The following is a 24,200-nucleotide window of genomic DNA, read 5'->3' on the forward strand; positions in this document are numbered from 1 at the left end:
CCCCTGAATTCTACAGATGAGGAAACTGAGGCCCAGAGATCGGCAGAGACTCGGAGGTCACCCCTGAGCCCAAGTGACATCATCCAACCTGGCCCTTCTCAGATGACATCGTGGTCCCCATCTGCTGGCCTCTGCCTGCCCCATTTAGTTCAGAACTCAGGTGGGAAAACAAACCCCTGGTCCTATTGTTCTGCCCATCCAAACGTCTGTCACCCCTGGGGCAAAATCACGGCAAGCCTGGTGGTGAAATGCAAATCTGATTCCTGGGACAGTTCTCACAAACCCTTAGCGATACCTTAATGAGTTTGGATTCAGGGTTCCTTGGCACCATGCACGTTTGGGCCAGGTAGTTTTGTGCTGGGGGGGGGCGGGGCGGTCCTGGGCACTGAGGGATGTTCAGCAGCACCCTTGGTCTCCACCACTGGATGCCAGGAGCAACCACTCCCCCCAGCGATGGCTTCCAAGTCTCCAGACACTACCAAATGCTCTTTGGGAACAAAGTCACCCCCCACCCTCAGCTGAGAACCACATTTTAGCTGATCTGAGCCAGTCTGGGCACATGCCCGGGTTGCCAGCTCAATCCCCAGTCAGGGGCGTGCAGGAGGCAGCCGATCAATGACTCTCTCATCTTTGATGTTTCTATCTCTCTCTCTCCCTCTCCCTTCCTCTCTCTGAAATCAATAAAGATAAAAAAATTAAATTAAAAAAATAAACAGCAGCCTCCAGGAAAGGCTGGTGGTCTTCGGAGACTTCTTGGAGGTGGTGGGCCTTCAGCCCTTGAAGGATTGAACTTAGAGGGACAGGGAGAGGCCCTGGGGCTAGGAAAGCATGAGCCAAGGGAGGCTTGGAGGCAGGACACCCGGAGATGTCAGCGGAGATGTCAGCGGAGCAGGAGGGTGGCACAAACAACAGTTGGAATGATTAATTAGCCAAGCAGATAATCACTCACAGCCATCCAGGCAGGCGCTGCACGCACAGTGATTGTTTGCTGACATCATTACAGCAGAATCTCCCCTTGGGTCCAGAGAGTGACATCAGTTTAAAGCAACTCACCACTACTGATTTTGGCTTCATTCCCTGGTGTTAAACAATAATGCCCCCGCCAACGCCTGGTGGCTTCTCCCAAGGTCATTTCCCCTTTATGGGGGGGGGGGGGGGGATTGGGAAAGGGTGAGCAAAGGAAGAGAAGACTGAGATTCATGAGTAATGAACAAATATCAACACTAAGTAAAAACAAGAACCAACAGGGCCTGGAGCAGAGGGAGGCAAGTGAGATGAGCATGGAGGTTCAGGGTCGGGGCCTGTCTTTATTTAAAAAGTTGTTTTGTTTTGCTGGGTGTTTCTACATTAACTTTACTTTCTGAAAACTCGGCATTAATTTACGGTTTCTCTTGATGACTGATGGGCCCCCGTGTCCACCCCTCCTCAGCCTTTGCACCCAAGGCCAGGGTCTCACTCGCCTCATTCTGCTCCCAGCCCCGAGTGCAGGGTTAGGGGGCTGGGGCTGCATTGTGGGCAGAGAAGCCCAAAGGGCTTCACCTTTAGATACCCCCGTGGGGAAAACACAGGAAAGATCCATATCTGAATATAAAGCACATCTCCATTACCTCATGTCCCAAATACTCCCTTATCAACCTGTTGTGAAAACTCCACCAGGGGCCACTCACCCCCCCCCCCAGGCGAGTATTCACAGGAAGAAATTAATCGTGAAATAAAATGACATTTTTATTTTGAATTTAAGCAGTGTTCTCACTAAGAGGAAGCTTCCACAGACAAGTCTTGTGAAAGGGCTGGGATAGTTAGGATTTTTCCAAAGCCTTCCCACGGTGTGTGGGGTCAGAATTTGCGCAGGCTCGGATGCGCTGCCTGGGCTTTGAAGGGGCCAACACTAAACCAGAGCTCCGCTCGGGAAGAGAGCGGGCGCCCCCTGCCGACGCTGGAGAGGCATTGCTCTTTCCCCAGAAATGGTTCTAAAGGAGATAGTACGTCCTGAAGGAGGGGGAAAGTAAGTAAAAACTGAAATGTAGACGAGAGGAAGGTATTTATTTGGCCTTAGAAATGTTTATTATAAGTGAAAGGAGGATTCCTGACAATCAAGCTATATAATATGCGTAAGTTAATAAATCTCAACTAAGGTTGGTGTCAAGAGGGCCTGTAGGGGGCGCTCTCACACCCTACCACTCCTTGTTGGTTGCTCCAAACAAGAGACATGCCTTAGGTCCCCAAGAGGAAGATGTTTTCTACTCTACTAGCCCAGGAAGAGGAAGGTTTCTCCTTCCCCAGCAACAGTCCAGCCAACTGGAGACTGTCGCAACCCAGCCAATGAAAAGCTGCTACATTCTAACTCCGCTGCCTCCAATGGGCAGTTTATGACAGCCCCTCCCATCTACCCCCTTTCCTGTATAAAAGCACCTTCCTCTACTTTGTTCTCCAGACTTGCCCGTGGTTTTGCCATAGCTTGCATGTCCCGAATTGCTGTTCTCTGCTACTCCTGAATCAATCCATTTTTGCTGATAAAACAACACCCGTTTTATTTTTAAGGTCGACAACATTCATAGTGATTTTAAAATAGCACAGGTTGGGGTGAGGTGTGTTTAACTTTTATTAAATGTTAAGATATGCTTTTTGAAGCTACACCTTTGAGTTTTCCATCACTCTAAGAATAATTAGGCCACATCTGGGCTGACAAAATGCTCACATTTGGGTTTTGGCAGCGAGGTTATTACTTTGCGCTGAGCAGTCACGTTTGCCTTTCTGCCTCAATGGATCTAAATGTGAGAGGGCCCCAGCGGGTTTGGCTCAGTCACGTCCTGCTTACAGGAAGTGGCAGAACTGACCGAGCAGAGCAGCCACAGTGCAGCCAGGAGAGGGAGATGCTGGAGACACAGGTGCAGAGACGGATGGCACGTTTGTTCTGATCTCAGCCCGTGTTCTAACAGCCTTTCATCTTAATCTCCTAGCCAAGTTCCTTCCTTAGCTTCCTAATTAGTGAAAGAAATTAGAGAAACTGCGCATGTTCATCTTAAATCCTTGGATGAGTGTGGGGTTTGGGAGTCAAACCATGTGACCATGAGCAAGTACTGGACCCCTCCGAACCTGTCTCATCCTCTAACCACCACCTCTGGAGGGACCTGAGGGTCAAGAACGTGCTACAATACCCGGCCCACTGTAAGCATCTCACAAGAGCACGTGTGAAGTGTGACTTGTGCTACTCCTGACTACTCGCAGAGGATAATTATATTGTCACGTGTCACAACCTCCTTTAAAGCACTGTCTTTAAAAATAAGGATTTCGCCCCACCGGGCGTGGGTCAGCGGTTGAGCGTCGACCTAGGATCCAGGAGATCGGGGTTCAATTCCGAGTCAGGGCACATGCCCGGGTTGCGGGCTCCATCCCCAGTAGGGGACGTGCAGGAGGCAGCCGATCAGTGACTCTCTCATCATTGATGTTTCTCTCTCTCTCTCTCCCCCTCCTTTCCTCTCTGAAATCAATAAAGATATATTTAAAAAAATAAATAAATAAGGATTTCATCGCTTCTTGGCCTTTTGGCTAAGATGACGCGTTCTGTTCTCACCAGTTTAACATCTGATATGCCCTCTATCTGAGGACAACATATTAAATGGATTTTGGGGGCAAGGAGATGAAACAGTCTGTCCACATTGCACATGGACCCCGTGTTGTAGTGCCTCCAGGAAATGGTGCAAAAAAATTAAGGATTTCTTGGGAACATTTGAGATCTTGCTTCCTGGCATACGTCAGTTTGGCTCAAATAAACACCTATAAAAATTCAAGAAAAGTATCTCTTTTAAATATTCCTTTTTATAAGTAAAAATATTCCTCCAAATAAAATATTTATCAAGTATCTAGCTAGGTCCCTATGATCAAACCTATAGGATGTGTTTACCCCAAGTCTACCTTGTAGGGATGAGATAACTAACACAGTGATTCATATCCCTAAGGGGGCTAGAGTGGCAAATTTTACCATCACAAAACTATATATCTCAGCAGTTGGCAGCAGGTAGATACAGCATTTGCCATGAGCAGTCCCAGGACTGTAGGACACCATTTCCCAGTAACAGGATCTGACACAGACCGACCCCTCACCCCCCAAAGTACTGTGTACAGACCTTGGGAACAGTTCTTGGAGAAAGACAATAGTGTTTAAAGTGAACGCTAAAGAGTATTTTAATCTTCTTCAAGAGTATTCTTAGTTTCATGGTATTTTAAATAGTCATGCTAATCAGTTACATTTCCACAAAGATACTTGTACAGCTTCAGTACCCACATCCATAATTACCTTAGTTAGGAAACTTAGGAAAGGTGGCAATGATGGTCAACACATACAACGTATGTTCTTTACTGTGGTGAGATCAAGACACGGTCTAAATCAGGATGGATTAACATGAAAGCTGCACTTGGCACCCCAATTTTGCAAAAAAAGTCCTGTGTGGCCGGCAAGTTACACAAACAACATAAGACAAATCCAGCTAGCTATCAGAAGCTGCCATGTCAGATACACAAATTACACGTGAAACAGCAAAGTAAACACATTTTTTAAAGGAGGGGCTGCTCTTTCAACCACTCAGGGATTAGCATTGTCACCGGGTCAGCCAACATCACGCTTACAGCCTCTTGAAATCTCTGGTACTTACTATGAAGCAACATGCTTGAAACCAAGAGGCCAGCGGTTGTTACAGGAGGTGAAACTCTCTCTGTAACACCTATGTTTTTAAAAGTTGCTGGCATTTCAAAATATGAATTGCTGAAACTCTGCTGAATTTAGAATCCCTAGAGAGGCCTATTGTGGGGGTGGGAGGTGGAGGGGGGTTTAGACAGCCTTTTCTACTCTGGTTTGCAGACAGTACAGTGAAAAGGAAAATACTTCTGGTTAAAACTGGCTGACTTACAACTGTGCACATAAGAGTCTGTGAAAGGGACCAGAGTGCCCAGCATATCCTGAAAATACAGAGACAAAAATAAATTGGCATTAAAGCACTCAATTCTTATATGAAACGACTACCTTCCAGTAAACAGAGTAAGATTTTTTGGTAATGGAAACAAAGAAATCTTTTTCCCCCTTCATTATCCATACACTATACAAATAACCTTTTTTAACCAAAGGCTCACTAATATGTATTTGATACCACTGGTACATCCAAGGTGATGCATTTGCAGATGCAAGAGTATCACTTTGTCTGCTCAGTACCTCCTTCCAGGAAGCTTGAGAACTTCACAGACATGTAGGCGGCTCTCCTGTCTTAAGCAGGTCAAGGGAAAATGGAGTAAGACTGCTCAGAACACCAGCGATGCAGGGGAGCTGTACCCAGCGTGGCTGCAAGAAAACCGGCACAAAGTTAAATGACTTCACTTGAGTCAAGCCCCAGCTTCATACAACATTTAAATTAATGTTGACAATTGTCAATCCTGAAACCATTCAATGCAGGTGTAGATTCCTCATTTCAAAAAGCTTAAATCCAACACTGCCTGCTTGCTCTGCACATAGTGCAAGAGCCCAAGTCAACAGCATGTGGAGGCACTGCCACCCCCCAACCCTCCACAAGCACCCCTTGCAGCAGCAGACTGTTTGGACTGTTCTGAAGCTGAACAAAGGCAGCAAAGCTACAGAACACAGCAAACCTGCTTGGAAATGACAGCAATCTGGGGACAGGCAGGAGGGAAACTGGGTTATCCAAATCAGCCCTGTGCAAGAGAAGACATGGCCATGGCCGTGGCCGTGGCTTGGATGCCTTTGCAGCAGAAGGTGGTCTAACTGAGTTCTGTAGCACTGTGGGCTCTGAAGTTCACTGGCGGCTCTGGATCAGGCTTGCTTACCTGGGCTCGCGGGGAGATACCTACATGGAGTCAGTGCAGCCACAGGTGCACACGCCATCTACTCCACTCAAGTATAACATCAAAAGTCAACCCGCAGGCACAGTGGCCGTTCAGAGACGCAAAAGTCTTAACAGGTCCATAGCTACTCTGTGTGATGTGACCACTCTCGCTTGACAGTGCCATCAGCGTGAGGTATCAGGTCTGGGTACTCTACTGAGCATCACACCCATGCCATCACACATGCACACGCACACGCATTCGCACACCCTGATCATCAGATATCTTCTTTGGGCTTTGTGGTAAGAAATCCCTTTGTTCATGGAGAGGAACACTGGGGTTTAGAGAAGTTAAATGTCTTGGCCAAATCATCCACTTGGTAAGTCACAGCTCTGGCAACCCAAGAATCCTGCCCAACACCCTTTTCACTGTGTCATCACAACATAAACATTTGGTGACATACTTTTAAAAAAAGAAAAACACTAAGGATACTTAATAATGCTGAAGTGTTGGAATATAAATACATAAACATCTTCAGTAAAGAGCATCCTGGTTAAGCTGGCCATGAACAGCCCTGCGACACTGGGTCTTCTGCGACACAAGGTTTGTTCCCAAACAGATTTTACCCACAGCCATGCAGGGGGCAGAGCAGAGAGGGCCATGAGATCACATATAAAGTAGGGCTTGGATGGGATTTATAAACCTAGCTTCTCAAACGGTGGGTCCCTCTGCATCTTCCAGTACAAAGATTATTTCTCCATATACTACATCTCGTTGAACTTAAAGAATTAGTGCAACTATTGGAAATATATTTAAAATGAAGGAGATTTTACACTTTTAGGTTTGAGCAAACGTTTTCCAGTCTGATTAATCATCCCAGATAACATGGGTAGTGTTGTGCGGTAGGGAGAATGGAGCACACGGGGGCGATGGGCAGGGGGTCGGAATGTGCCCCACAAGCAGACTGTACCTTACCGCTCGTGAGCAGCCAAGGCTGTGCTTGCTCAGGACCCTGTTCTCATGGCCTGCACTGAGCGGACAGAGCAGCAAGGGGCTCCATGATGCCTGAAAGGTGGGTCTTCTGAGCCACGAAAAGGAAACAAACTAAAAACAAATGCTATTTAGCACAATTTTTATAAATTCTAAATGTCCAGATTATTGGTTTACAGTGCTTTCTTGTTCATAAAATGTAGAGAATAAAACTGATTTGATGTCATTTTCCAAACCCCAGACTGAAATGTGGTTCTGAAATCTAAATTCCCCTCGATGGCACAGCCCACATTAGAAATGACAGCTCTCACCCTGCGGCTCTCCACAGTGGAGGAACACGAGTCCCACAGTTCTTCTTTCCAGGTGCACCCAAAGCCAGAGACTAAGCAACTCCCCTCTCATCCCCAGTAATGATTTACTCGGTATTAACCAAAGTCGATCCTGAGAAAGTGTTCCCAAGTAGCTTGGGATACATCACAGTATTGCATCTATGAATATGCTCTAAGAAAAGCAAAATACTCATGGAATCATAAAACAATTTTACCTTTAAATAAAAATACTTTATTCATTCCTGACAGGTTATCAAAACTTACATTGTTAACCAAGTAAAAACGTACTTCGGAATAACTGACTAGGGCATCTGAGAGGATATTTGGTTAATTTGAAAAGCATAAAAACCATTTCCAGTCTCCCTTTCCACACACTCCCAGCCAGCCTGCACTATACCTGCTCACAACTGAACATATAAACAATTAGGTGGGCCCCAGCTCATTACAGAATGCACATTTTCACTTACACTCCAAATAAACAGGAATTAGTATACTAGATTACCTTCCTTCCCAAACACTCCTTTTTGTATTTTGTGTAACTTTGTAAATTACATACAGAAGACAGCACATGACTTGTATTAACCTAAACACACACACACACACACACACACAATAAAGTGCAACACAACAGGACACATCTGGACATCCACATTCTCGGCGCCCACAGAGGACTTTCTGCGGACGTGGAAGAATGGAGCCTCAGGGCATGAACACAAAACCCACAGGATGGGTTACTTATGAATTCCTCGTGACGTACGCTGGGCAGCCTACCTGCTCTGCTTTGCCTGTGGCTCTCTCTCACTCACTCTCCAAGGGAGTTTCGAAGCTGTGAGTCGTCCCAAACCTTGAGAAAAATCAGCTCCTCAGAGTGACCTTGGCAGTACTCTCAAGGTGCTCAAATACTCCTGAGCACCCTGCACTGTGAGAGGAGATAGCCAAGGACAGCTCATCTGCAACCAGGATAATCAGAGTCATTTTAATAAAAGCAAGCACTTCACTAACTTGGCAGCAAATGCTTCAAGGACTTTTGACACCAGCCACCAAGCATTTTGACAGGCAGGTACCAAACTAGCCCTAAAATGACAGGCGTTTCGGTTGCATGTTTTTGTGATATTAAATTATTTAACTAAGAAATGCTTTTGTTCCTGAGATGAGCACAATAAAATGAAATGAGTTCCCTCTCAAATGGCAACGGGACCCTCTGCTCCTGAGTCCTGCCCTCATCGCGTGAGAATCGTGTCTGAAGTATCAGTCCTCCCCGTGGCGCCACTTCTGCGACTCATCCTGCCGAACATCGGGCCGAATCTGGTTCCTCATGCCTCCCAGCACGTTTGAGGTTGCTTCTGTGGCCACGATCAGAGGCTTCACCACGGCCGGAGGGATCTGGCGCAGGACTTCGCCCACGGCCCCTGTGACTCCCCGGCTCTCGTGCTCTCGAGCTGCGGTCTCGTAAATGGTGTGAGCCGTGTCTGTGATGCCCTGAGGGGGGCCCGCAGAGAAGGGGGTAAGTTACTGGTCAGAAAACTCTAAATTGTCCTATAATCACACTTTCGTAGAATTATTCAACATTATGTTGAAGTAGACAAAAAAATAAAACGGCTTTCGAGATAACCCAGGATAATTCTTTTTATGACAAAATTCTAATTACAAGGGAGTGTTTAAGAGGCAATTATGATGACACAGTATTTGCTGCGACACTGCAGGAAACGCAGCTCAGCCACCACAGCTTCACAGGGAGGCGTGGAGATCCAAGGGCCAGGAGAGGCCTCCGGCACAGTAACCACCAGAGCAACTCAGCCCCTGGAGTGAATAAACCAGGAACATGGGGATCGTTCCTCTGACTCAACAGTAACAGGAAAACCTAACTCTCCTAGGCCCCAGAATATTATTTCATTTGTTTTAAATTACGGGCTATGTGCTAGAAGGTAGAAGATTCAGTTAAGATAAAGGGCTAAATAGAACATTTTATTGAACTACATGGAGAAAATCCTGAGAACATAAAGCAGGAGCATGCTTAGTAATTAGAAGCAGAGCTTCTGGGGCGTTTTCATCTTTCTTACACCTCCCTAACACTGGCACCACCACGACTGCTGAGCTCTGAAGCTGGAAGCTGCACACGCAACTGCCGGCCAAGCCGAGGAGCAGTGGTAAATAATCCTCACAAGCAACTGCGAATCTCTGCCATCTGTCTGGCTCAGACACCCCCCAGGAGACGGTCCTACTGCCACCAGTTCACTGACAGGCTCAGTGCAAGACACTCTGGGCTCTCCAGGGATCAAGGAACCTTGACCCACCCAGAACAGGGCATCGCTCTGACAAGCTAACAGAGAATCATTTCTATGCAACGTGACGGGCACACACCGTACCATGGGGGGACGAGGGGGACGAACTGCAGAGCAACTAAAAAAAAGTGCTATTTTAAACTATCTACGAGATAACAGCCAATGAATGAAACGAGTACAATAAAGAAAATGCTGACAATGTATTCAAATCTTAGCCCCATCACTCTTAGCTTTGTGACCTCCTTCAAACAGGGAATTAAAATACTGTGACGGTTGTTAGAATTAAATGAAATACTGCATCTTAAGAGTTTGGCACAGCTTAGCAGGCACTAAGTGTTTATTAACTAATTCCCAGATAACCACCACACCCTAACAACTAACTACCTGACTACCACACAACAGTTATGTAAAGCAGGGTCGGCAACCATTCCCTAGAAAAGGCCAGATTGTAAATATTTGTGGGCCTGGCTGCAGAAATCAGTTCTTAGCTGGAAGGTCCATACAGAGCAGGCACCACCAGGTCTAACCTGCAGGTTATAGCCTACTGACCCCTATACAGGAGCAGCCTGTGACACACATGGATGCTCTCCCTTGATCTCTGAGGAAGGAAGAAGGAATATTTATCTAAAAGGAAGGAATACCTATCACCATTCAGGAATCTCTATTTAAAAAGTTTTTTCATACAGAATTCAGGTCCGGTCTAATCGACACACCCTACCACCTCTATCCACGCTTACTGCTCCCACCGCCCCTTCCTTCCTCTTTCGTATTCGCAGACTTAGAGAAAAAACTAAACACTAGACCCAAATCCCGGTTCCAACCCTGCTGCACTACCTGCGCCGCGGTTCCCTGGGGAGGCATTCCTGCTGAGCCTGTCCCCCATTTCTCAGTGGGGACCACCACCCACCTCTCTGAGGGTTACTATGCACCTGGTACAAAATAAGCACACAAGTATTCGTGTTAAAACGAGCACAGATGAAATTAGGCGAGTGTTCGCAAATCGCAGCGCTACCTACCCGAGCGCGATTATAACCTGCAGCCAGCATCCCTGCCCTGCCTGCACCCCAGGGTCACATCTACAAACCCAATTTCTAACACATCTACTGACAACAGCCCAATCCCGACACCTGCAGGCGCAGGTCTGACTGGCAGTTCTCTCTCTCTAGTCTCCTGACTGCATCTCTTTTCCAGAAGGGTGACCAGTGGTCTTGCCTTCATTTATCCACTAATACATTTCCTGGGGGTCCTGCCTCAGTGGTCTTCCACAGGCTACTTCCGTCGGCTAGAAGGCTGCCCTCAGCACTTCTGGGGTCAGTGTGTGGTGGGAGAAATATCTTTAATGAAATCCTAATATGCGAATCGTAAGTAAAATGACCTTAAACTTCATGTCATATTAAAAAGAACATCAAGAAAGATGAAGACAGGGAATGCCCCTGACAACAGCCAGAAGGCCCGGGGCTCACTGTGCAGCTCCATGATGACATGGCAACATTTAGCCAAGGTCAAGATTCAAGTCGTTACCAACCACCAACTCCACCTTCCCAACCTGCACAGGTGAACGAACAAAGGGGCTCTCATATGAACACTCCCAGAGCTGAGTTCTAGGGAAGGATGGGAACAGTGTCCCTGGAAAATAAGCAATGACATACTGTAGAACAGTGTAAAGTCCAGGTACATACAGCAACATGGCTATAGCCTGAAAGATGTAAGTTACAGAACGATATATATAACACGTTAACTTTTAAAATGCAAACAATAGCATGTTTGCTTATGAGTCACACTTGTACAACAGAACCATGAAAACATGCACAGAAAAATCTGTACCATCTTCAGGACAGTGACAGCAGGGGGATGGGATCAGGGTGAGCAGGTCACTGGAAAACCTGTATTTCTTAAATCTGAGGTAAATGCAGCAGAGTATAAATACACGTTGAACCCAGCTGGTGAGAGCCTACTGTCAGTCTATTCCTCGCTCTTTCCTGTGGGGAAAGAGAGCCCATCTTTCCACTGGGTCCCTCCTCTCCTTGGGAGCCCACCAGTCACAACACACCCTCTGCTCTGACCTGACGCACACATTTGCACCCACTGTCAGGAGCATCTCCAAGTCCACTGCTATGGAAGCTAGTTCTGGATGGTTCCACTCAAGTACCACCTACCTCCTTCACGACACTGTAGGCCTTGGCCACACCTTCCCGCAGGTCTACTGGCTGGTGGGCTAAGCGGTGGTGAGGAAACCTTCTGGTCTTCTTGGGCTCGATAGAAAGGGTGCCAGGAGACACCATGTCATAAGCAGTCTCTGCCGCTGCCTGGACCATTTCATAGACAGTAAGAAATGGATCAGAAGGAAGTCTGAAGTAATGCCCCAAGAGTACACTTCCCACAGGGACTGAGGAAGCACAGAGGGGCTCACGTGCTCTTACAAGGCACTTCTGAATTCTCTATAAGACTTTATTACTTTTACAATAAGAATGTTAAAGTGTACATTCAAAACTAATACTATCTGATCGAGCTGATTTTTTCAGTCCTTCCTCTGTCCTCTGGGGATATTCTCCATGTCACCAGGTTATCAAGAATGCACAGTCTGGATAAGGCCAGTTGGAGCTTAATATTTAATATAACAAACTGAATATAACCACTGTTTAATCTGCAACACTTTCTTTACAATTAGCTATGATCTTTTCCTATGAATGTGGTGAAATAATCCTTGGATAACTTAATGCTTATAATTTACCTGAAATAGGCAAACAAATGTGACAATGTATTTCACTGCTTTATTCTACTAATTACTTAACACTGGGGATAACCAATTTTTAAAAAGCATGATATTAAATCATTACAAATAAAATATCTATTCTCAACATTCTGTATATTTTCACAATATCATTTTTAAAACAAAAGGATGGCACTATTCTGCAGCGGCTCGTCCGCTCTGCACAAGGTCAGGTGTGGCCTGCGGACAGGTACCTGTATGGCTTGCACCATTCTGTTGGTGAGCTCCAGCGCAGCCATGGCTGTCGAGGTGCCGAAGGAGGCAGCGCCCCTCTGAAACCCCCTGACGATGCGGCCATCCTTCCGGTACTGCTCTATTGGCAACCACACCAAGTCCTTCAGGCCTTGCACTAGAACAAGACAACATATAGAAGTCAACAGCAATGCTGGAGCTCAGAGATGGCTCCATTCCAACCCTGGGGCTTTTTAACCCCTGAAATGGGAAACAAAGTTTTCTGTGTCTGACTGCAAATGTAGGTTTTCTAGAAAGATGGTCCTCACACAGACTCTCAAAGGCATCCATGACCCAAAAAGGGTTAAGTACTACTGATCAGATAAAATAACTTACCTTCTGATTAAAAAAGAAAACTCACCTAATTGTACTAGTGAGTGCATAGGCCCAACACCTCCCAGGATTCCTGGTAGCTGGTTCTTCTTGATATCAGCTAGCCACTCAGTGATCGCATAGGAAAGCAATTTGTCAACACCTAGCAAACTGGAGCAGATGGCTGTTAGTACACAGGATGGAGAAAAATTTATAGCTTTAGGTAAGTTTGGGGGATTCATCACTTAAGACAAAAGAAAATTTACAAAGTACAAGGGCAAAATACTATAGATGCTCTATGTGAATATATTCGTACATATAAATTAATGTATACACATATTTATAACCCAGTTGTGCTGTTAATAATTTCTACAAGGCTTAGGTAATATGTATAAGTGTGTTTTAACACTGCTCTTTTTTCTTGAACATCTAAAGCTCTAGCATAGGATTAACTCAATGTCTACAAATTGCCACACAGTTCTTAGCTCTACCTTGTGAACTTCCAGTCTTTTCACCAAATAAGATGATGTACAACTTTGGGAAATTATTTAAAATATCATAACTACAGCTGTTTTTGAAAAATACTACTCTGTTCAAATTACTTCTACTCTCTCGAAATAAAACCTAGCCCTAATCAGTAAGGATCCTGTAAAAATGAGCTCTCTGCAAACAATACTGTAAATGATTAAGTTATGCATGCTTGCTAAGAAAACTCCATTTTAATTGGTTGTAAACTAACTTCAGTGGCTACAGCTTAAAGCCTCACATAATGATGGGCTCACCCATGCCGATAGAAGAGCCTCTTCAGCTTCAGTTCAGAGCAGTTTAACTGGGCCAGGCCAATCAAGATTCCAGCTAATGTACCCTTTAAATTTAAAAATAAAAAAGATGACCTTGATCTGTAAATTGACTCAACATTTAAAATAGTTATTACTTGTGAAAGTCAAAGCAATATTCACTAATGAAGCTAAAACACTTAAAATATTTATAGCAAAACAATACATATTTTATAATAGGTATGACACAATTTATATAAAATTTTACTCATGAGTTCTCAAGCAAATGGTATTTAATTTACTTTAAAAACAATTAAATTTTAAAATCTTGCACTGTATTTCATATATTAAACAAAGGTAGAAAACAATTGTTTTAAAAATTGAGTCCATTAGAAAAACAAATGAGATAATTTTGTAGAGTATATTTATACAAAGTTTCCAAACCTGATCCATGGATACGTGTTTGCCATGATAATCAAGTCGAATAGGAACTTCTGACGTGAATCTAAATTCTCTGAAGGTAAAGAAAGAAGGGGAGTTATTTATTTAAATTACTAATAGTTGAAATTAGATATAATTTGTTCAATTGAAGAATACAAACGAAACCACAAAATAAATAAAAGAGAATGCCTTTTAGCTTTACATTAATATAACTAAACCAACACTAATCATCTTATGAATTGTATTTATTATATTTAAACTTTCTTGCATGAACCTTTTCCTAGTTTACTAAATAATGTTCATCTTAGAAAAAATTTATTTTGGAAGGTATTCTTAATTCATACAGAGAACAAATTAATAAAAACAACCATCATGATTAAACCAAATAATATAATCATTACCAAAAAGTAAAAAAAAAAAAAGAGGTAAGGAATTTATTTTTAGCTCCATTATGAAGCAGAAAAGAGCCAGAAAAAGTGGACATGAATCCCAGTTTTCCAAAGTTATATGGGAAGCAATCATGGGCAAGTCACTTAACCTTCCTGAGCCTAAACATCTTTGTCAATAAATTTTTTAAAATGCCACCTACACTGATAAATTTTAGTGAGCATTCTCGAGGTTAATGCTTGTAAATAGGCTATCGAAACTCAAACCCTGGGAACTCTATGAGGACATTATACACTGAAGGCACGCATCAGACAGAAGGAGCTGGCTTCCAGAGGCTGAACTGTGCACTGGAACCTGAAACACGTTTTCCCTACAGAATCAATGTAAGCTGTCCACAAAGACCACTTCACCTACGGTAAAATGAAATGCTGTCTTCACATCGATCACTACAAGAAGCCTGGGACCCAGGTCCTCTCTCGTCTTCTCAATATTCATCTCCATGTGGTTCTCAGAGCAACAGCCCCTCAACACCTTCCTCTTCCTTTCTTACTTTTTTCCCCATGGCACATAATAGTATGTCTTAATTATTTTTAAGTTCAGTTAAGTGGGCATTTTTCTCTACTGTGTTCACTGTGACTAGAATAAAATGTGGCATACATATAGTATTCGCTGGATAAATAAATGTTGAATAAGTGTTGGGGAAAACTTACTAGGCCATCCCTTGGAAAATGCACTGAATTCAGGATTAAGTCCTGTGTTCTAGTCCTGACTCAACCACTCACTGTGTGGTCTTGAGCAAGTCAGCTCACCTCTCTGGGTATCAACTTCCTCATTTCTACAGTGAGTAACCTGGACTATAGCACTGATTACCCTCCCAGGGTCCTGGGCCCTCTAGGAGAGTTTGAGAGTAGAAACAGAAATGTGTAAGCTATTTTAAATAGTCTAATGAAAAAAATAAACAATTACCTAAATGGCACATAAGTAAGACTGCCATAAAAGCTAAAAAATGTCAGATTTCTTTGCTTTCAGGCCAGAATTTTAACAATTCAATTTCTTTTATACTACTTATCCAGCATTCACAAAAACCAAATTGGTAGTTTATATGCGATTCATATAAAATTCAAATTCAAATTATTACTTAGAATACACAATTTTGGGGGGAGCAAATTTTTTAAAAAGGAAAAGATCAATGTGTGAAAATAATAAGAAAGGGTCTTATTTTTTGGTGGGACGGTTTGGAACCACCAGAGATCATCTACCCCAGGGTCTTCCCAATTCTCATATATGTATATTTTTTAATCTTTCATCAGTATACATGATATTTAAAACCTAAAGTCTCACCTCAGAACTTAGAGGGACCACTGATGTCAATGGGAGAGGAGCACAGAAAACCAGGGAAGGTAGCTACTTGTCCCTTACAGCACAGGCGGGTCTGATCGTTACCCTTTCTCCTCCCAATAGAGCCAGGGCTCCAGCCCCACCATGGAGGGTCGGGCGAGAAAGAAGATGGGGCAGTGAATGGTCTGGAAAGGAGGGATGTGCTCCAGTGTGTAACCAGCTCGCCAGGCGGTTGGTCAGGAGTCACAGCAGATAGCAGCACCGGGACCTGGGCTTCCTGGTAGTGCCAACTTAGCCAGGGAGGGAGGGGGCAGGAAAGACACAACCGTGACGGGGAGGGCAGACAGAGAAAACTAGAGAGAAAACTCCCATAAGAAAAAAGGGAGGGATATCGAAGGTGAGGTGGGTAAAGGAACAGAGGAAAGGAAAAGCACCTGTTTGAGGAGGCACAAAGGGGCCGTACAGTGACTGGGAAGACAGGGACAGGAGGAAGGGGAGAAGTTAAGAGGAAAAGGAAACTCCTGCTACAGAATCAACAGAGAAGACTCCTCCACTAGGGTCACAACGTGTAAAATGAGAGGTGGGACACAGATAAATAAGTACACTGGCTGATGATTTGGCAGTGGGAAGAGGCACTGGTAGCCTCAGGACTACCCGAACACAAACGGATTAAAGAACAATCTTCCAAACCTAAAAGAACTTCCCTGTTATAAAAATTAAATGATTTACCTAAAAAACACAGGCTGGTCATTAAAGGATGCCTCTTCAGCCGAGAAGGCCTGCTCTTCCTCCCCGTTAACCACTTCTGCCACGTTGGCACTGTCGTTTGGGGAAGGCTGCTTTGGCCCAGGGAAAGAAAGAACTAGACTTGGCTCCTTTGAGGTACTTAAATGCCTTGGCAAACTGCAGGTGACATCAGCTCCAGGAGACTTCTTAACTGAAATGTAATGCGCACTTTTGAAAAATTGGGTGTTTCCTTAGAGCAACCATTTACAGCAACCTAGATCTAACTTGTTTTACTACATTTCATTTAATAAACACTTTAACTGGTACAGAGAAAACTGACTTTCACCTTTGAAATTATTACTTTTACATAAACTGTATTTGCATAATTTAACAAAAATAAACACAGGACACATTTATATAAACGAAAATGAAGACTATATAAGTACATTCTCAAAAAGGCCTTATAACAAAATCAATCTGAGTACTTGTTATGGACTTTTTCAACGACACATTTAGTACCTTCTGGATCTGGAGCCATGAGAAGCTCTACTTCTGTCGAAAGACTTGTGAAAAAATCCTTCAGGAAGAACAGGGCATCCTAAAGTTGAGAGATGTAATTATAAGTAAAAGGAGGGGGGGAAAGGCACATCTATTTCTAAACCTTTGAAGCTAACTGTTCATAGACAGCTGTAATTTCCTGAGTCCTTACTGTGTCGGGCATTGTTCCTACCCTCATTCTCTTGCTCACTCTCACACATTCACTCACACTTCCCTGTTAGAGATGTGAAAGTTAAGACACAGAACTTAAAATTACAGAGCTACTTCTAAATCAAAGTACATCATCATTTTCTTAGAAGCACAGCACCCTCCCTCTCATTTGGCATCAGTTCTAACTCTGCCTGGGTGGTGGTAATATTACTAACAATAACTACAGCAGCTAGCATGTCCTGGATACTTACATGTGCCTTAAAGTTCTCACTGTCTCATTTCTGCTTTTACCACTATGTTACATTTTCTTCACTGGGCATGACATTCAAAATTAAAATTAAATTAAATCACCCATTCAGTTTGGCCTCTTCTGAAATTATAAAATTATGAACAAAAATGTATGGATCCAGCTTGATGCTGCCGACACAGCCCTATTTGCCCACTACTGGCAGCTTCATTTTGCCTTCCTCACTCAAACTGACAAATCCGTTTTGAAGAACATGAAAATTAAATGCCTGAACCTGTTCTTTACACTTCCCTTCCATTTAAAAAGTCCTAAGTTAGGATAAAGCATTAATATTGCACCAAAATGCAATGTGAAGGTAAACTATAGCATCACAATATTTGGTAGCACACACAAAATTTGGCAATTCCAAAAAATCTGACCAACTACTGATCACATTGATCAGAAGTGTAGGTGATAAAAGTCAGAAAGGCATTTTCTAGGTAATGTGGCAGATGGGACTGAACAACAAGCAGTCATGTCAACAGTACTGGAAACACACTGGCTCTGCAGTAGGGCAGTGGGTTCGTGAACTGTTCATTATATTATGCTTTACACACACATTTTATATATTATTTACATTATATACATTTATATATTACTATATATGTGGATATATACACACACACACATATATATCAAATATTAGATGTTAACAAAGCTAACAGTATATGAAATGTTATTCTTTGGCCACTAGGTGGTGATACATTAATGCTATGCTTTTTTTATGACTGCCTTCAAAAAACAAAGAAAATTCCAGGTATAAATGTGCTCTTTAAAAAAGGAAGACTAAAGAGACAGTGGTTTACCCACTTTTACTAAAAATGCACACACACATAAAGAAAAAGAAAAAACAAAGAGATACTAATCATTGGCTTTTCAAAATGTCCTCAAAATTTTTTTTATTTTGGTATTTATGCTGAACTCTTTAGAATTCATAACACTAACAACCTAATTTTAAAACTAGCAACACAGAGACACTTCACTAAAGAAGATAAACAAATGGCAGATAAGTACATGAAAAGACCCACAGCACCGTTAGGCATCAGGGAAATCTAAATTAAAACCACCATGAACACCAAGTACAACAGCTAAAATTAAAAAGACAGTAATACCAAGTCAGGTGAGAGTGTGAAGCTGCTGCAGTTCCCATGTTACTGGTGGGAACAGACAATGGGGCAACCACCATGGAAAACTGTTTGGCTGCTTCTTATAATAGTTAAACACACATCTACCCTATGATCCGGAAATTCTGTTTATAATACCCAATAAAAATGAAAACATATATCCATAAAAAGACTTATACACAAATTTCCAACAGCTTTATTCATAAAAGCCAAAACCACGAAAACAACCTAAATGTAAATCATTAAGTAAATGAATAAAAAAACTGTGGTGCACCCATACAGTGGCACTACTCAGCAATAAAAATTAATAGGCTGCTATACATGCTACAGCGCAGATAAATCTTAGTGACATAATGTTGAGGAAGGGAAGCCAGACAGAATTCCATTCACATGAAGTTGTGAATGGTAAAAGCTAATCTATGGAGATAGAAATGAGGTCGGTGGTTGTTTTGGGGAGATGGAGACTGACTACAAAGGGACATGAGGAAACTTTGGAGGGTACAGAAAATGTTCTATATTTCAATTGGTGTTGGAGTTACTCAAGTGTATATATTTGTCAAGCTCCAACTGTACACCTAAAATCTGTGTATTTATTATATGCAAATTATACTTCAATACAATTGATTTTTTTAAACTTAAAAATTCGGTTTATTATTTATGCTAAACCTGCACTACAAAATAGTCATTTCTAGCTTTAAACCCTACCCGGTTTTGCTCAGTGGTTAGAGCGTCGGCCCGTGGACTGAAGGGTCCTGGGTTCGATTTGGCCAAGGGCACGTACCTTGGTTGTAGGCTCGATCCCCAGCCCCGGTAGGGGCATGTGTGGGAGGAAACCAATGATGAGTCTCTCTCACATCGATGTTTCTCTCTCTCTCTCTCTCTCTCTCTCTCTCCCTCCCTTCCACTTTCTCTGAAAAGCAATGGAAAAAATATCCTCTGATAAGGATTAAAAGAAAAAGAAAAAAGAAAAAAAAGGTGCTCTGATAGAAGATATTAACAGTACAATGTGACCAAGTGTTAAAAGAATTACTTTTAATGTCATACTCAGGCAATTAAGCAATGATGCTGAAGAGTCACAAATGTGCAAACTGGTCCTGCTACACAGTCATCATTTCCAGCCTCAGCTGAGCACTTGCTTATCCCGCCCAAATGGCCTCACACCTGCTCTTCTAGCCCGAATTAGGCCGTCATGTTTTCACAAAAACCTTAGCAAGGCTAACTCCATGCATTCCTTAAGACCTACTCAAGTGTCACCTCCTGCAGGAGGTGATTCCCGATCACCCCCCACTCTTCCAAACCCAGCCTGCCTCTGCTGGGTTAGGGTGCATCTCACCCTAAGCCTGTCTTTATCACATATACTCCCCACGGGTGGTGTCGTGTTTTACGCTGGTCTCCCCACACTGCATGGAGACCTTTCAGGATAGATGTTTATTCATCTTTGTGTCCCTGGCATGCTGGGACAGAACCTGGGGTGAGGCTGGCATTCAGCACATGATTTGGGATTAATTAGCATATCTTCCCTACAAAGATTTCCAGGCAGTTCAGCACTAAAATGAATACCAGACTAGGAGAGTCAGGAAATCTGGCCCCTTCATATTTCAGATTTCAAACGGCCTAGTTCTATGACCTTCATCATCTATTTACCCCCGTAGTTGGAGATCACTCCATCTGTGCAGTTTCCTGCCTACCCTACAGGCACACTGAGCTTTGGAAGCAATTGCACTGAACTTCAGCCGCAACGCAGCTTTTTAAAAACATGAGAAAACAATGTGTTGCTTTCATACTTACTGTCTATGAGCCAGTGGAGATAAATAAAAGAAAGATACGCTTGGTAAGAAAAATACCACTCAAAGCATTATCATTCATCAACTGACTTCTTTGCAAAAAGAAAAATGAAGAACATAAATATTTGGTTTTCTATCCAGATGACCATTTGCCATCTCAAAAGATGGTGTGCGGATCTTAGAAGCTGCCAACTAGAAAGGATTTCATAAGCAGCAGCATTCCTCCCTGAGGCCCACACATCTGTAGCACGGCTTTGTTTCCCAGGCTTCTTATCTTGGGGAATTATTTCCCATTCCTCTTCAGTTTAGTCATAACATTTATTTCCCTGACTGTTTTCTCTAAGATTAATATTTCCCCATTTTAAAATCATAATGCTTTATAGTTCTAAAGAAGAAATTAAGCTCAATATTAAAGCGAAGTCTATTAAGGAAAATTGGGCTTGCTAAGTCTGGTGAAGTCGTGCCATAAAGATGTACCTTGTCAAATTTGTGCTTGCATGTGATTTCCACAGATGAAATTTCCCATAAATACTTCATCATATTCCTACTAGGCCAATGTACAGATAAGTTAAGTTAAAATATGGGCATCGAAAGATACTCTTCTCATAATGAGAAAACATAAATCTAAAGTTCTCCTTGGTAAGTCTGACCCAGCTCAGAAGCTACAAATATCAATGTAAAGTGGTGCTAAACTTCTGTTTCACAATACATTTTCTCTGAGATATGCCTATATTTTGTTTAAAATATAAATATTATTTAAGTTTATTTCTGAAATATCTGTTACTTATTTAAATAACAAATCAACATTTTTCAGTCAATATTAAGTGAACAGATAATGCTACCATCCCATAAACACTCTGTTTCCAAACCTGAGTTCACACCAACATAAGGTGTAAGAGGGGGGCTTGTTATTTCAGAAGCAGATCATTTTTAAAACTCCATTTATTTTCCTCAGTTGTTACATGATCTTTAACATTCTGTGCCAGGCACCAGGCTAAACATTTTACATACACTTGTCTCATTTAATCCTCTGTTTAAAAAATGATGCTACTTGTACTACTATTTCTTCAACTTTATCACTGAAGAAACTGAGGCCTGGAGAAGTTAAGTAACTTATCCAAAGCCACAAACTACAAAAAAAACCCTGAAATTTCAACCCAGGTCTGACTCCAAGCCTAGGCTCTTCACCACTGCACTGTGTCACTACAAGGCATCATATTTCCATGTATCTTGAATAGTTTGCAGAAGAGGCACCAACTATGTTTTGAACAGCAATCTGGCTCAAAACAAAACCCAGAATAATTTGATGGGATGCTTGTTAGAATATGGGAAAGCGGATTCCTTTATGTCTTTCCATAAATCTCTGTCATTTATGGCCTGTTTAGGTGTCAATTTTCTAATTTGTCATTTTACCCAGAGCAGAAGGAATTGTCTTCCAGGTGCTGCGACGAAGACACAATCCTTTCTATCTTTCAATCATATTTCAGGGATCCCTTTAAGACTCTCTGAAAATATCTGCATATCTGCACTAGAAGTATGTACGTGAGAATTAGACTAAACAGCAGGTTCAAGTGCAGCATCATCATGCAGCCCATGAGGAGACTGGAGAGAGCATCTAAGAGCGTTTACTCACCAACAGGTCCGACTCCAAAAGCCTAATAAATGCGCCCTGCTCTTTACCAGCAGAAGTCTGTGTTAATTGTGCAACTTGCACAAAAGTTAAATAATAAGCATTTAATTGCACTGGATTAAGTCTCTCATTCCGAATGTGGGATATGTATTTCACCACAGTCCCATGAATTACACTCGCAGTACAAACCTGGTCGATGTTGAGGCGAAGGGGCATCAGCGACACTCTCAAGCAGCACTCCTGTGGTGACCTGCCTGACTCCGGGCGCACATGTAGTGCTTTAATTGTCAACTACAAAATAAAAGAGAGAAAACATATTTTCCCCAAAGATATTATGACTTTGTTCTCATTTTTAAAAAAAGAAAAAGAAAAAAATTAATTTCTATATTAGAACAAAAAGTGAAATTGTTTACCCTCTTTCCATAAAAACCTAGATCAAACTTTTCTGGGTCCCACACTCCCTCGAGAATCTAATGAAAGAAATGGGCTCTCTTCAGAGGGAAAAATGCACACAGCATCATGCGTGCACATGTGTTGTACGTGCACATGGCATCATACGTGCACATGCATCATACATGCAGTCTCGGGAGTCCGCTGAGCCCTGGTGCTAACCCACAGGCCTGCATTCCAGAGACGGCTTCCCCAGCATTCTCTCCTAGAGTCCTCAGCTAATCAATCATTCCTATTCCACCCTGCAATACTGAATACTTTGTGCAGATCACTATGGACTTCCGGTTTCCCTCAGCTATCATTATATTGATGATTTTAGTTAATGGACCCTAGAAGTGACAAGTAAAATAATTTTTAAACCATAAAATTTTAAGCAGCATATTTAAAGAGGATTTTCATATTAAATTGGGAAAAAACATCCAATAATTTTCCCCAATCTAAATCTTCTGCAGTTAGATATAATAAAAACACTTTTCTGAACCACATATAACAAAAATATAAAGTTTTCAATTTTACCATGTTGGAATGAGCTTTTCGAGGCATTTCCTTACTGCAATACAGGTACAAGAACTTATTCATCTGCGATGTGGCCAGCCGATCTCGAATTTCAAGATCCTGCACGATGAACACCTGCCGGGAGACTGGGTGTTCCAAGAGGCTGGGGTCGCACTCCGGCTTACATGGGGGGTAGACCTCATGCTGAAACTTCACCTTCACAGACAGGAGGAAGAACACAAGGCCACCTTGATTTTCTCTTTGCAATGCAAAATATCACTCATATTCTTTGAATTCTCAGCTTTCTATTCCACTTTCAGAGAACATGACATTCCTTCATCTGTTCACCTGTTTATTGATCTGTGTGGATTCTACCACACAGGATAAGCTTGACTGACAGTTCTTATTTGAGCTTGGCAAAATCTCTATCCTTTCCCAGCAAAACCCTCCATGGGAATAAGATATACAATTATTATCTTGCATACCTATGAAATTGCTTGAAAATGAATCAGTGAAAACAGGGTTTAAGTGTCAAAGCAAGCAAGGACACAATTAAATATATGGAACTGGCATCATTATAATAGTTCCAAATTAAGCACCCTAATATATGACACTTAGCACAATCCCAGACAAGCTGACAGAATTAAATATATGTAATGTCACCGGGGGCCTGGCCCTACTGGTCTCTAGATGTTCACAGAGGACCTGACAGGTATGCTACCCAACACAGGCTTTCCCACATAGATACTCCAGGCAGTAGTTCCCCAAGTGTGGTCCTGGGAAAAGCAGTATCAGAACCACCTGAGAAGTCATTAAAAATGCATACTCGTGGGCCCTATCTCAGATCTACCAAATCAGAAACTGTGGCCCAGTGACCTGCGTTTTAACAAGCCCTCAAGGAGATTCTGGTGCTTGCACATGGGGGGGGGGGGAGGGTGCAGGTTGGTGCACTGCTAAACCCTCACTAATGCTCCTACTCCATGGAACTTCCCTTTCATGATGCCACCTTACCTTGCTTAATTGTATTTCCATCAAAAAGTCATGGTTTCTTCCTTTTCCCCCACAGACCGTATTACGTCCATGTCTTGGGGGCGTGTGGGAAGGTGAACTGTGGGGACTACTATAATTGAAAAAAAAACAGCTTGTATTAAAGGAATATTCAAAGAAAGGTAATGAATGACCTCAGGAAAAATAACAAGATGAAAAGAAGTAAGATTACAGAGCTGTGAGAACACTGCCACAAATGTATGATCATAAATCGAAACCACAGCTTTTATACTGTGGAGACACTGCGAACATGAATTTTATTACT

General features: G+C 42.6%; 1 protein-coding gene across 2 annotated transcripts in view; it reads right to left on the bottom strand.

Annotated features, from left to right (window-relative positions):
- Positions 1-7,361: 7,361 nt before the first annotated feature.
- ATG2B (autophagy related 2B) overlaps positions 7,362-24,200 on the bottom strand; it is a 60,142-nt gene continuing 43,303 nt past the window's right edge. For both annotated transcript variants that reach the window (XM_081143812.1, XM_081143811.1), the window contains exons 32-42: positions 23,900-24,008; positions 22,910-23,104; positions 22,133-22,234; positions 16,931-17,009; positions 16,415-16,622; positions 13,964-14,033; positions 13,526-13,608; positions 12,793-12,914; positions 12,395-12,549; positions 11,587-11,736; positions 7,362-8,627 (exon numbers count right to left, since the gene is read on the bottom strand). In XM_081143812.1, the coding sequence (XP_080999938.1) occupies positions 8,397-8,627; positions 11,587-11,736; positions 12,395-12,549; positions 12,793-12,914; positions 13,526-13,608; positions 13,964-14,033; positions 16,415-16,622; positions 16,931-17,009; positions 22,133-22,234; positions 22,910-23,104; positions 23,900-24,008 (1,504 nt within the window). In that variant the 3' untranslated portion in view covers positions 7,362-8,396. The remainder of the gene's footprint in view (positions 8,628-11,586; positions 11,737-12,394; positions 12,550-12,792; positions 12,915-13,525; positions 13,609-13,963; positions 14,034-16,414; positions 16,623-16,930; positions 17,010-22,132; positions 22,235-22,909; positions 23,105-23,899; positions 24,009-24,200) is intronic.

The sequence above is a fragment of the Miniopterus schreibersii genome, assembly GCF_964146895.1.
Source record: "Miniopterus schreibersii genome assembly, chromosome: 1".
Lineage (NCBI taxonomy): Eukaryota > Metazoa > Chordata > Mammalia > Chiroptera > Miniopteridae > Miniopterus > Miniopterus schreibersii.